At 42.6% G+C, this 14,301-nt stretch overlaps 1 protein-coding gene across 1 annotated transcript; it reads left to right on the top strand.

Moving 5' to 3' along the window:
- Positions 1-3,690: 3,690 nt before the first annotated feature.
- LOC310840619 (glutathione S-transferase-like) lies at positions 3,691-14,261 on the top strand. The gene is made up of 7 exons (XM_083730868.1): positions 3,691-3,837; positions 6,425-6,592; positions 7,774-7,825; positions 9,141-9,273; positions 10,140-10,281; positions 11,428-11,559; positions 13,524-14,261. The coding sequence occupies exons 2-7, from the start codon at positions 6,506-6,508 to the stop codon at positions 13,644-13,646; spliced, it is 669 nt and encodes a 222-aa protein (XP_083586994.1). The 5' UTR covers positions 3,691-3,837; positions 6,425-6,505; the 3' UTR covers positions 13,647-14,261.
- Positions 14,262-14,301: the final 40 nt, after the last annotated feature.

Raw genomic sequence — 14,301 nt, 5'->3', positions numbered from 1 at the left:
CAAATAGGGTGGTTTTTTTTCATGCACAGTCACTTCTTTACCAGTCCACCATGTTCTCCTCAAGGAATGTTCTTCTCAGTTTTCGGGGACCATTCCTGCTATAAAACAGAAGCTCCCCAAGGTTTAAAATGTTCCTGTGTGTATGGTGTATATATATGTATGTGCTTTGGTGGTGGGGCACACAGCATTGCATGGCAACGGGCACTTCTCCCAAACCTGGACTTGGTTGTTTTATAGGTTGAGAAGTTCTGGAGCACTTCACTGTTGTACCATTAATTCAGCCAAGAACTATACTTGCATCTTCAGCCTCCAATTATATGGATGTGGTGGGCCACTCAGTATGCTTACTGAAGCATAAGCAAAGTTCTAGTGTGGCACTTTTATTCTTTGCATATCTAAAACACCATTGTCTCTGGATTTCTATTGCAAAAAGTCTAAATCACATAGGAGGCCCACATTCATGGATAAGCCTTTTGTGAATTAAATTGAGACACATACAGGTCACCTACCTATGATTATAGACTTGAATGTTGACCTCCCTTTCCAAAGGTGCATGCCTGAAATAATTGGGTTTAGCGTACGTATCAAGTATGAGTACACATAAAGTTTATCACTTGTAGTTTCATTATTGACTATGAAATCATAGTAACTGTAAGTGGCAAATGATTACACCTACTTTCACTCACACACACATTTCAAAGTATAATATCCTAATAAGTGTAAATAAATGACAGCCTATGTTTTAGTTCCAATGTTTTAACCACAACTTTTCATGATGCATCCTATCAAACTAAGATCAGCCCAATCCTCCCATTTCATCAACAAGTACTGCCAGTGCTATTTTTCTAGAAAAAGAGGAGCCAGAGCTCACCATGAACACCTCCCTTGTTCTTTTGTAATGGCAATGGTGCCCACCTGAGAGGTGCTGGACCTGAGTTCTGGCTGGGGGGGGGGGAGAGCCCTGCATACAGATATACTCTGACTGAGATCTCAGTTCAAATTGGGTTCTGATTGCTTTAAGTCGGACTTTGACCAACCTGGAACTTCCATTAGTTGAAGCTCTCTTGATGGCTGCTGAACATTGTAGCCAACTCTTTCCCTTACTGCTAATTCCTTGGGGTAATTGGCATTTGACTCATGCTCCCATTTTCTTTCCAAGCTTGTCATATTATGTGAGATGTACCGTATTTTTCACTCCATAAGACATACTTTTTTCTTCCTAAAAAGTAAGGGGAAATGTCTGTGTGTCTTATGGAGCGAATGTGTGGTCCCTGGAGCCGAATTGCCCAGGGGCAAAAAGCAGATCATGCTTTTTTTTTTTTTTTTGAAAGAGGGAAGTGGGTGTTGAAACAAAGCCGCTGATTGTTTGCTGATCAGGGAGAGAGATAACGGATGCTAGAGATAAAGGAGGCTGCCTGGGAGGGGGGAGGTATAGACAGCGAACTTGCATAGGGGGGAAACAGGAAGACTAAAGCAATAAGGAGAGAAATTAGAAGAAAAGGAGGAGCAAAAAACTGCTCCAGCTAAGGAAAAGACACTAAGGCAAACAAGAGGGAAGGGAGTGTTGAAAGGAAACAGCTGATCGGTGGGATCGGAAGAGAGATGAGGGATGCTAGTGGAGGCTGCCTGGGAGGGGAGAGGTAAAAGCCCATGGATCCTCAGGATTTTTACATTGAGTCACCCCAAATTCACCATCAGATCACGTAGCATATCCATAGCTACAGCCTGCACCAAAAAAATCACCCACCCACTGTTGCCTGGGGCCGCAATGGTGCAAAAATGTGGTTACAAAGCACAGGTCCACATGGATCCTCAGGATTTTTGCATTGGGCTACCCCAAACTCACCATCAGATCACATGTCTGTGGACACAGCATGAACCACAAAAATCATACATCCACTGTTTCGTTCAGAATATTTTTTTTCTTGTTTTCCTGCTCTAAAAACTAGGTGCGTCTTATAGTCAGATGCGTCTTATGGAGCGAAAAATACGATATCTATTCTCAATTCATGACAAGCTCAGGACAGGCCAAACAATACCCCATCATTAAGCAGTATATAAATAAATACCTGTGCATGTTTGCTTTGATTCCATTTTATCCGTCTTTCCTGTGTACATACACACAAAGGCTGGGACACTCAATGGCCCCCCTCTGGCTCACCCCAGCTACAGCACTGGGTGAGACTACTCAGTTAATAATAATAATAATAATAATAATAATAATAATAATAATAATAATAAATTATGTATACCCTGCCCATCTGGCTGGGTTTCCCCAGCCACACTGGGCAGCTCCCAACAGAATATGAAAAACATGATAAAACATCAAACATTATAAACCTCCCTAAACAGGGTTGCTTTCAGATGTCTTCTAAAAGTCAGATAGTTGTTTATCTCCTTGACATCTGATGGGAGCGTGTTCCAGAGGGCAGGTGCCACTACCGAGAAGGCCCTCTGCCTGGTTCCCTGTAACCTCACTTCTCACCGTGAGGGAACCACCAGAAGGCCCTCAGAGTCTGAGCTGAACGATGGGGGTGGAGACGCTCCTTCAGGTATACTGGGCCAGAGGTCAGCTTTAAAGGTCAGCACCAACACTTTGAATTGTGCTCGGAAACATACTGGGAACCAATGTAGATCTTTCAGGACCGGTGTTATATAGGCTGCAAAACCACAAATCAGGTAGCTCTCCTGGAGCTCGAGCTCCAAATGTCTATTCCTTGCTGGTACAAACCAGAAATTCCTTGCAATAGAAACTCAAAACTTGAGCATCTGATAAGCCTTATCTAAAAGTCTTATACTAACTTTCATCCAAGTCAGGAGATCACAAGACTCTAGTGTCAAATATCGCTACATGCCCAATTTCCAAGCGGTGCGAGTTTCCAGGTGTTGAAGGCATTTATCCAAGATTGTGCTTCTTTGTCTGACACAATGTCTGCAGATTATATTTTCCCTTCCTATCCCTGATATTACCTAATTACTACTGTTTATTAAATTCTAGTATTCCCGAACAGGCTCTATAACAGTATCATAGCACACAGATGCTGTGTGTTGCTTTGCATGCATGGGGAGTCAGATTCTGTGAGCAGAAAATAATCCATTTGAGATGGGCTAATCTTACAGAATTTTGCAGATAAATAAAGTAAATAATAGGACAAAAAGTGTCTTGTGCATTGAGAACTAATAGACTAGAGTTTTTTCCCCCAGTGTCTGTGTGACTGTAACACAGATGGATTTGTTTCTCTGTGTGGATACAATACAGTGGTACCTCGAGTTAAGAACTTAATTCGTTCTGGAGGTCTGTTCTTAACTGGAAACTGTTCTTAACCTGAAGCACCACTTTAGCTAATGGGGCCTCCTGCTGCAGCCGTGTCGCCGGAGCACAATTTCTGTTCTCATCCTGAAGCAAAGTACTTAACCCGAGGTAAGCAGAGTCTGTAACCTGAAGCGTATGTAACCTGAAGCGTATGTAACCCGAGGTACCACTGTATTTGGTATTTTTAAAACTTTCCACAAGGGTCTTTTGTGCTGTGCTGTGCTGTGTAACAGAGTAGCATAGCTACGCTTCAGGAATGTGAAAAGGCTGTAACTCAGCACTGGCCTTGGGGGGACTTCCTCCTGCCCCTCAGCAAAGGGGTGGGCAGGGGAAGCCCCCCCTGATTTAGCAGCCAGGCAAAACTGCTTGGACTTGTTCAGCAGCAGCAGCAGCAGCAGCAGCAGCAGCTTTATCTTCTCGTAGATGCAAATCTTCAGAGAAGGTGGAACAGAAACGAGCAAAGAAAAGGCAGAGCTCAGTTTCTTTTGCCTAGACCCTGGAAGTGGATTCAGGTTTGGTTGGAGGTTAGTACTGGGGGGGTGGGGACGGATTACTTACGCACTCAGTCATCTGTTAATAATTGAAAAGAGGGATGAGGAACCAAAGGTGGCAAACTGGCATTTCTATCCAGCTTGGCACACCTTAAATGCAATTCAGTTGCACTTTGATTTTAGTGGAGGTGAGTGACGGAGTAGCAGGGGGCTTTTAGAAAGCAGAATGGTCGGGTGTTGAAAAGAGAGGAAGGGGCAGAAGGGGAAGGGGTTTGAGACATAGCAGTGGACTCCTGAAAGACAACAGGGGCAATTATTTGGGTCAGCAAGTTGGGTAGGGGAAAGGAAATACTGTTGTGGGGTAACTGCAAACGGAGTTGAAAGAACCAGAGGTTGCTCTCCTGACATGTGAAAAATGGTAGGTGGGAAGGGGAGCGGGAAGTGGCTGGATAAAGAGAACAACACCCACCATTTTGAGGTCTGGGGAATAAGCAGGAGGAGTCCAGAAAATGAAGCATTGCAGGAACGAGCTTACATTAATAGTATATCAGGAGACAGGGGTGGGTGTTCCCTGGAAGGACTATTGTACTGTAACTGCACGGCAGCCAGAAATTCAACAAGAAAGCCCATTGCTTTGTCAGTGGGGCAGAGTGAGAGAAAAGCTGTCGGTTTTCTGGTGCTCTGGCTGCCAAGAATAGAAGCTCCTAGTTGGCAGGAATTACCTCTGCAGATTAAGAAGTCTAAAAATAATGTGTTCTAATGCTGTGGAACTTTGTGCGCACACTTGAGAGTAGCTAGTTCTAGTGGTACTTTCTTAGTGAACAGACTTAACACCTGGGCTAGGACTGAAAATTATTATCAGTTTTAAGAGGGCTGGTTATGCTTTGCCTGCCTTGCATTTGCAGTGCCAAGAGAAGAGGGGAGCTTTGATGTTTATATTGACTTGGCAGGTTAACTCAAGAGAAATTCCCTATCCCTTGTAGGTGGTTGAAATATACACGGAGTCGAGTGTAGATTTCATGCTCTTTATTCAGCTCATAGTAGTGAGGAATGAAAGTCCCCCCCCCCCCAAATATCTGTTTTATATACATTATTTACACAATGGGCCGCAAGTGATTGGCTAATTCCGGGATTCTCCTGTAGGCCAATCAGGTTGCGGATTCACTTCCACCTGGAGCTGGATTGGGTGGCTCCTGTGGACCAATCAGACTGCTGCATTCTAGATCCTATTGTTCTAATACCAATCAGACTGCTGCATTCTGAATCCTATTGTTCTAGGACCGATCAGACTGCTGCATTTTGGATCCTATTGTTCTAGGACCAATCAGACTGCTGCCTTTTGGATCCTATTCAACTCAGTACATAAAAGTGGTGTAAGGGATGGAAGGATTAACCAAAATCAGACTTCAGATCTAGGATAACTTAAGGAAGTTGATGGAAGGAAACATGGGCATAGTCAAGGGGGGGCATAGTGAAGGGGACCTTCTAGGTCCACAAATAATATTGAAAAGCATTGAAAGGACTCAGTTATCTGAGGTTCTGTCCACACACACACACACACACCCAGCAGAAGCCTGCCCTCTGCCGCAATGTCCTATTTACTCGTGATTTCCTAAAGAAAACTCAATAACTTTGGCTGCTCTGCCTTCTAACAAGAATTCTTCTAACAAGAATCCTGGCTACGCCCATTAGAAGGAAAGTTTCTAGTCCTCTTCATTCCCACATCAGCCACTCATGCTGGAGCATTGTGGAGGGACTACATTGTTTAAGAGGACCCTCTGATTCTCGTTACACACTTTGGAAAGAATATATCTATAACTGCCAAACATATAGGATCGATTACAATAGCAGACATGCAAAGTTAACAATCTTCTTTATAACTTGGGGAGAGTCAGTGACATGATTACCTAAATAAAATCACCCTCAGCATGAAGCTAAAGTAGTGGGGGAAAGTCTACCTGTTGAAGCATGAGAGTTGGAGTTTAACTGCAGAAGTTGAGCTTAACAATAAATCTCTGTTTTGGGGAGCATGTTTTACCTTTGATGCAATTGCACTGAGACTCGATGAGTTTAGGAGAATAGGAAAGGCAAGTTAATTAATGGAAATATATACTTGATTGGAAAGATCGTACTTCTGTCTAACACAGGTTACAAGGAGCCTCGCTTGTTCTTTGTTCTCAGTAGGAGAAACATATAAAGATGCCTCACCAAGGTTAGGATGAAGAAGTAGGAAAATAAGGTCAGCAACCATGAGAGGATCAGTTGAGAACCTGAGGACAGGTCAGGTTAAAGAACAGTCTAGAAAGCTTGAAGCTTTCCTCCTTTTTTTTTTGGATTATATTTTATTACATTGCAACATTTTTAGCATATACAATCAAAACGCAATTTCATATTTTTGTCAGCTTCCGATGTCTTTTTCCATGGAGTTGTCGTTTCTCTCCTTCTGCTGCACCCTCTCTTCTATCTATCAAATCTTAACCACAATATTGTGTGCAAACCTACCAGCCTTTAGTACAAGCTGAGTTGTATCCCAACACTTTTGACACTGAATGTTCTGCCTGTTCGACTCATGGCCGTTTCCCCCTATTCTAATGCATCTTTCTCCTGCTTCCATTTTTAGGACAGTCCACAGTACTGTTATACTGTGAAGCTGTTCAGTCAATTGTGTTGTGCTTGACAGAGTAGAAGACTACCCAAAACGATGGCTGGGAAACCCAAGTTGCACTATGCTAACGGGAGAGGGAAGATGGAATCCATCCGTTGGCTGCTTGCAGCAGCTGGAGTGGAGGTTTGTGTGCCCATGAAAGGAAGAGGTGGGGCAAGGCTGGGTAGATGAACCAACAATGGCCAAAATAAATGGCCTCTTCTGCACAGGAAGCAGAAGATGCCACAGATGTCTTATCAACAATACTGTGTGTGCACATGTTCCTGTATATGTTCTTATTGATGAAGCATATGATGAAATAGACTGTAGTCTTTCAAAAATACGCTCCTGCTTATGTCACTCAAGCAGTGAAGCCAATTTCCACCCACTTTTAAGGGCGTTCAATTCTAGGCGTTCATATGCTGTATAGGAAATATCCATCCAGAGGAAGCAAACACTTTGGCTGACAATTAAAAGACCATTTTTTCATATTGACTCATACAGCGGAAGCCAATGCATGTTCACTTAGATGTGAGTCGCACTCAGCAGATATAGGATTGCAGCATCAATCATCTGCTAGGGAACCTGCAGCTATATTTTAGAATATATAATTTCCGACGTAATAGAAATGTCACCAGTAAGAGAGGGGAATCATAATACAGTCGTACCTCAGAAGTTGAATGGAATCGGTTCTGGAAGTCTGCTCGACTTCCAAAACATTCGGAAAACGAGGCACACCTTCCGATTGGTAACAGGAAGGCATGGAACCCATGTTGGACGTTCGGGTTCCAAAGAACGTTCTCAAACGGGCCAAAATGTTCAGCTTGCAAAGCGTTTGACTTCCAAGGTACGACTGTATTTCACAGCTACAGAAAGAGGGCCAAGGGGAATTGGATGTTTGGCATTGGTTCAGAGTTCTTTGTCTGGGTCTTATTTCAATGGGTTGAATGGCTTGTCTTTGGAAGCCATTTTTAGGAATATTCTTATATGAATAGCGTGGTTAATCTGACCATGAAAATAAAAATAGCAAAGAAAATATGCATTGTGTAGAGTCTGAGCATATGATTTCTGCAAAGACAAAGAGCCCATTTTGACCCAACTACTGCTTCTCTAATAGAAATCAGTTCAAATGAAGGGTACAGGTTGAGAAAAATGAAATTTAAAAGCTGTACTGCATCTTGCAGTTTTTCAAAAAATTCCAAGAAGCATCAGCTGCTCTTAAACAAAAATAAAAGATAAGTATCTGTTAATTATTCTCTGCAAGGTCAGCAAAGACTTGTAAAGTTAGGATTTTTTTTTTTTTTAATTTGGCTGCTTTGTTTCAGTTTGAAGAAGAATTTATAGAGAAAAAGGAAGACTTGGAAAAATTACGGAATGGTAAGTCTATAGGTGTAAGTGTTGCCCGCATGCAACTGCTTTAAAGAATGGCTCCTTATTGACTGAATCTGTTAAAAATAAAAACCACTTTGTCCTGGGGTCCATGTCAGTGTCTACACATAGTTATTTTCAGGGGTGACATTGGTTCAGTCTTCCATCGAACTAGAAAAACAATAGGGAATCTGGATTTAGGAATGTTGAAGAATTTCAAGCAAAGTGGAAATGGGAGGGGAAATAACCAGTGTTTGCTTATTTGTCTCATGTCCAGAAGAGAAATCAATCCAGTTAATGGGATTTAGCCTGGATAGCTTAGTTAGTTACAGCAAGGTGCTGATAAACCCAAGGTTGCAGGTTCCCTGTGTGGGACAGCTACATATTCCTGCATTGCAGGGGGTTGGGACAAGATGATCCTCAGGGTCCCTTCTAACTCTACAATTCTATGATTGATATGCACTGTTGTTGCTTTTTGTCCATAGACAATAAATAAATGATTGTTCCATTCATTCATTCATTCATTTCCTACCCTTCACCATAAGGTCCCAGGGTGGGTTACAACATTGAAACACAACATTAAAAACAATTTGAAACAATGTATACACACATGAAGGGACGTGGATGGCGCTGTGGGTTAAACCACAGAGCCTAGGACTTGCCGATCAGAAGATCGGCGGTTCGAATCCCCGCGACGGGGTGAGCTCCCGTTGATCAGTCCCTGCTCCTGCCAACCTAGCAGTCTGAAAGCACGTCAAAGTGCAAGTAGATAAATAGGTACCGCTCCGCCGGGAAGGTAAATGGTGTTTCCATGCGCTGCTTTGGTTCACCAGAAGCAGCTTAGTCATGCTGGCCACATGACCCAGAAGCTGTACGCTGGCTCCCTCGGCCAATAAAGCAAGATGAGTGCCGTAACCCCAGAGTCGGTTATGACTAGACCTAATGGTCAGGGGTCCCTTTACCTTTTATACACACATGAGATGTATACACACAGAGACATACATTTGTGTTGTGCTTCCTTTGCATCAGAAGGAATGAGATGGCGTAATATAACGACCATATGATTTACACAATGAGTTATGTAGAAATACCGCATGGAACAAATACAGGGTGGAAATAAAATGATGCCTTTCCATGTTCCTATTTGAGCTGTGCAGACCAAAAGGGAGGCAGATTTTCCTGAAGAAAGATCTGTATCAGAGACTTAATACACCATTTTTAACTTTCAAAGAAGGCAGCCTGAATCGATCTGAAGTATTGGTTTAAGCTACTTAAGTTGTTAAGGACTGAATCACTTATCCCACACCCGCCTCCTTTTTTAAAGATGGACAGCTCCTGTTTCAGCAAGTGCCCATGGTGGAAATGGATGGGATGAAGATGGTGCAGACGCGAGCTATTCTCTGCTACATCGCAGCAAAGCACAACCTCTACGGGAAGGACCTGAAGGAGAGAGCACTGTACTTATGAACATGTAGAATTCACTCTAGGTCTATTTTTTTAATAGAAAGCCAGCTCTTGACAGAAGCTGAAAATATGGAATGTATGCACTGAACTGCAAACATCCAGCTATTTTCCTGCTTTTGCATCTCTGTATACCTAGAGCTAGAGATAGCTATGTCACAACGTGACTCTTACAAGGAAATTTAGGCTAGAGCTACTTGGGGAGGAAAACCATGCCATAACATGGTAATGGCAAGCTTAACATAACTGTCAACTTTCCAGCCATGTATGGAAGATGCCAGATTGAATATCAGAAAATGGAAAGACATTGCATATGTTATTTATAATACAGTATTAATTATTCTCTTATTTCTGTGTAGTTATGATATGCTCTAATTATATTTAGATTGACCTGTACTTTCACGATAATAATTGGGTGGTAATTTCTTGTCTAAGGATATGCAGTGTTAAAATGGGAAAACGGGAAGCCACCAGGGGGGTATTGTTGTTGTTGTTTAGTCGTTTAGTCATGTCCAACTCTTCGTGACCCCATAGACCAGAGCACCCCAGGCACTCCTGTCTTCCACTGCCTCCCGCAGTTTGGTCAGACTCATGCTGGTAGCTTTGAGAACACTGTCCAACCATCTCGTCCTCTGTTGTCCCCTTCTCCTTGTGCCCTCCATCTTTCCCAACATCGGGGGGGGGGGGTAGGAAGTCTAATAGGAATAGATGGAGAAAATATGTAGTATATGCGTATATGTATTGAAACTTTGGAAAAATAAAAAATAAAATAATAGTAATAATAATAAAGCAAAAAGGAAAAGAAATAAGAGAAACTAAGAAAACAAACCCTGAAAGTAACTGTTCTAATGGCTTCTTTCAGGATTGACATGTACGTGGAAGGAACAACTGATCTGATGGGGATGATAATGACACTCCCTTTCCAGCCCCCTGAGAACAAAGAAAAGCAGACCAGCCTAATTTTTGAGAGGGCCACAACCAGATACTTCCCAGTTTATGAAAAGGTAAGGGATTGTCAGGTAGCAACGTAGAATATGCAGCTAGACCTTAACTGCTGAAGGTGTGTGGGGAGAACCATCTATGTTGTTGTTTAGTTGTTTAGTCGTGTCCGACTCTTTGTGACCCCATGGACCAGAGCACGCCAGGCACTCCTGTCTTCCACTGCCTCCCACAGTTTGGTCAGACTCATGTTTGTAGCTTCGAGAACACTGTCCAACCATCTCATCCTCTGTCATCCCCTTCTCCTTGTGCCCTCCATCTTTCCCAACATCAGGGTCTTTTCCAGGGAGTCTTCTCTTCTCATGAGGTGGCCAAAGTATTGGAGCCTCAGCTTCACGATCTGTCCTTCCAGTGAGCACTCAGGGCTGATTTCCTTCAGAATGGAGAGGTTTGGATACGTATACCATCTATAGCAGCAGCAAAATTCTGCAGCAGCACTTAAATGGGGAATAGTAAACCTACAAGTCTACCAACATTTTGTGGGGGGTAGTACAACTCTCGCCACAACCCCAGAGTCGTCTGCAACTGGACTTAACTGTCAGGGTTCCTTTACCTTTACCTTTTTTACAACTTTCCTAATTCCTGACCATTGGCCATGCTGGCTTGGGTTGATGGGAGTTGGAGTCCAGCAAATATTTGTTTTCCCACCCCTGATGTCAAGTTCCAATGCTACTGAGCAGAGAATCACAGCAATGAGGGCCTTTCAGTGTTATGCAGTGGGATACATGCAGGTGTGTAAAATGTATACAGTGGTACCTCAGGTTACATAGGCTTCAGGTTACAGACTCCGCTAACCCAGAAATAGTGCTTCAGGTTAAGAACTTTGCTTCAGGATGAGAACAGAAATCGTGCTCCAGCAGCGCAGCAGTAGCAGGGCGCCCCATTAGCTAAAGTGGTGCTTCAGGTTAAGAACAGCTTCAGGTTAAGTACAGACCTCCGGAACGAATTAAGTACTTAACCCGAGGTACCACTGTATTTGAATGAAAAAGCCAAGTGGCTGCTCTCATGGGACAGTCCCTGCCTGCCTCTCAGTCTTACATGACTGAAACACAAAAGAAGCAGAAATAATCCACAAGGAGCCTCTGTTGCCCAGTCTGAGCCAGGGGTCTACAAACCCTCAACACTGACTTCTATTTCTTTGTATGCCACAGGTTTTAAAAGATCATGAACAAGATTTCCTTGTTGGTGGGAAGTTCAGCTGGGCAGATGTCCATCTGCTTGAAGCTATTCTGATGGTCGAAGAGATGAAGCCTGATGTTCTTTCTGCCTTTCCTCTGCTGCAAGTGAGTGAACTAGGACATGTTCTGAGAAATGAGATGGAACGGAAACTGTAAGACTGTGTGTATTCACAGAGTGCAAATACAGCAACTGGATAAACGTCAGTCATAGGAGTGTGTTGCACTTAGCATGTCATCATCTCTATTATGGTGATTATGGTGGTGTATGAGAGCAAGTCCAAGTGGCCATCTGGGGGATATGTCTTATGTCAGGCATCTGGAAGTTTCTGTGGAGCAGGCATCTAGACTTCTGCATCTACTTTGCTTGATGATAAAAGTGCTTCATTTCTTGGCTAGAATTGCCTTAGTTTGATGCATTACAAGACAACCTGACCAAAAAAAGGCTCACCAGATCATAGAGTTGGAGGGGCCTTGTAGAAAAACTATAGAGAAAGTTCGGATTTCACATGTGTCTTGAGGACCATGGGACAATAGGACCACCGATCTTCTCCTTCCCATAGGTGATTGAATGTGAAAATTATTGTTAGTGTGTTCATTAATCAGTCAGAATCTTTATTTGTTTGTGTGGGAATGTTCAAGGATGCAGGAGAGGCTATATTGTCTGATAATAGCCTTTCCAACTTGTGTTAACAAGTTTACAATTTAGTAGAGTAGCATTCCCCTTTTTAAACTTGCAGCAGATACGTTTGCTCAGGCTCACTAAAGCCTCTATAAAAACTGTTCTGGTATTTTCCCCTCATTCCCTCGTAAAAGATAAGACACGGCACAGTCTCCTATAAAAGTATTAAAAGGTTTACTCACACATCATTCTGTTCACAATAGGATCCCAGAAGGCAGACTTAGCTTACCGTAGAAAAGTAACATATACCTGGAAACTATCTCATAAGAAGACAGTACCTTTGTCCTCTCTTGGCTGGAGCCAAGAGAGCATCTTTGGCTAAGCAGATGTTGCTTCTTCAATGCATGTAGTCAAAAAGAGAGGGAGATGGCTGCCTTGCCCTGTGCTTTTGTTGTTACCTGCACAGGTGAGGCCACACCCACTTCTGGTCACATGCAGAGGAAGTCTGTCCCGGCCCAGAAGGAAAAAGGAAGTTTACCTGCTGGCTGGACAAACATTCATCCCCATGTGTAAACATGTTCACTCTGAGAATGTTATACTTTACTGCTCTTGTGTTTCACATCCCACAGTTTGCGGGAATGGGATTTCTATTATAGTCAAACCTTTTACCCAATTTTATTTTATGAATCTGAAATAAATAGGGAAGGGAGCAAATTGAGACCCCCCACACACACATTACTAATAACCCCATGTAGTATTTATGGGTTTTCTTTTTTAAAACTTTTTATTAACACATACTGCACTACTTCATTAATTTAGTCTCATGGGCTTAATTTTTTCTGTATGGTTTTTGAATGCTTGACAAACAAGGTACTGCTTATTAATGAACAGATAGATTGCTTTTCAAAATTCCTCCATCAAATGACCATTTAAAAACTTTGTGATTTTAAACTTTTATCATATGATAAAAGAGCTGCTTGGAATGACATAATCTTCACACATGTCTAGAAATAATTATTATTATTACTAAACATGTAGGAAAATCTAAAATTTTCAAAGCACCGCACGCATTTTGAAAGTAAAAATGGCGCTTGCCCCCAAGCTTGCAATGATACACATGATACAAAAGGAAAAAGGAATTGAGAGGGAAGAGGAAAGCAAACATTTGAAGCCAATGGATGGGGCCAGGCGGTATCCCGTACAGACAGTGCACGAGAGCGGCAGCCCATATGGATGGCACACGCCCTCTGCCGCTCTACAGCTGGGGGGAGGCAGGGGCCATCTTGTCACCCCTCCCAGAGTGGCACCTGGGGCAGCCCGCCCCCTCCACCCCCTTCCTACACCCCTGGCAACCCCTGGTCTTCTTCTCCAATATGTGAACTGCATTTTTGTGTAAGTCCATCTATGTTGGTACCTTTTTCTTAGAAGTGCTTCTTGTTTTTCAATCTAGGACTTCAAGGCAAGGGTAAGCAACATCTCCACAATTAAGAAGTTCTTGGAGCCAGGCAGCCAGAGGAAATTTGAATTAGACGACAAGGCTCTTCAAGAGATCAGGAAGATTTTCAACATCTGAGAACATCTGCTATGAAGATCACTACAAATACTGGCATGATTTTAACAAATCTGTGTGACTTCTTTCTTACTAGTTGGAGGATTAACAGTGTCATCCTATTCATGTCTATTCAGCATTAGTTCCATTTGAATTCAGTGTAGCTTACTTCTGGGTAAATGTAGGTATAGAATTGGAGCCTAAATCCGTAAAACAGTATTTCCTCTTGGTTCCATAGTCTCAAATGCTTTTGATTGCAAACTCTTGAAAAATGGAGTAAAAATCTTTTGTGAAGATTCTGAGGCCTCCTTTAGATATTAATCTAATGCAACGTTCCCAAACTTGATATGAAACCTTCCAGGGGTTTTGTACTACAGTTCCCATCAGTCACAGCCAGTATGGCCAACAGTCAAAGAATGAAATTGCCAGAGCCAACAAACATTTGATATTGTGCAAGGATTTTTTTCAGCCAGAACTCACTGGAACTGAGTTCCACCACCTCTCTGGTGCATTCCAGAGTTCAAATGCTACTGAGTAGAGGATCACCATAATGGCACTGTGTAAATCCACAAAAGGAGATGATGATAATACGGTGTGATGGTACAATAAAATGAAATAAAGCATTCTACAGCGTTTGTACTTCAGTGCCATGTTTTACTTGAGTAGTCAATAACATGTC

This window comes from Podarcis gaigeae, assembly GCF_964106915.1.
Source record: "Podarcis gaigeae genome assembly, chromosome: 3".
NCBI lineage: Eukaryota > Metazoa > Chordata > Lepidosauria > Squamata > Lacertidae > Podarcis > Podarcis gaigeae.
This window is presented reverse-complemented; position numbering and strand designations above follow the sequence as displayed.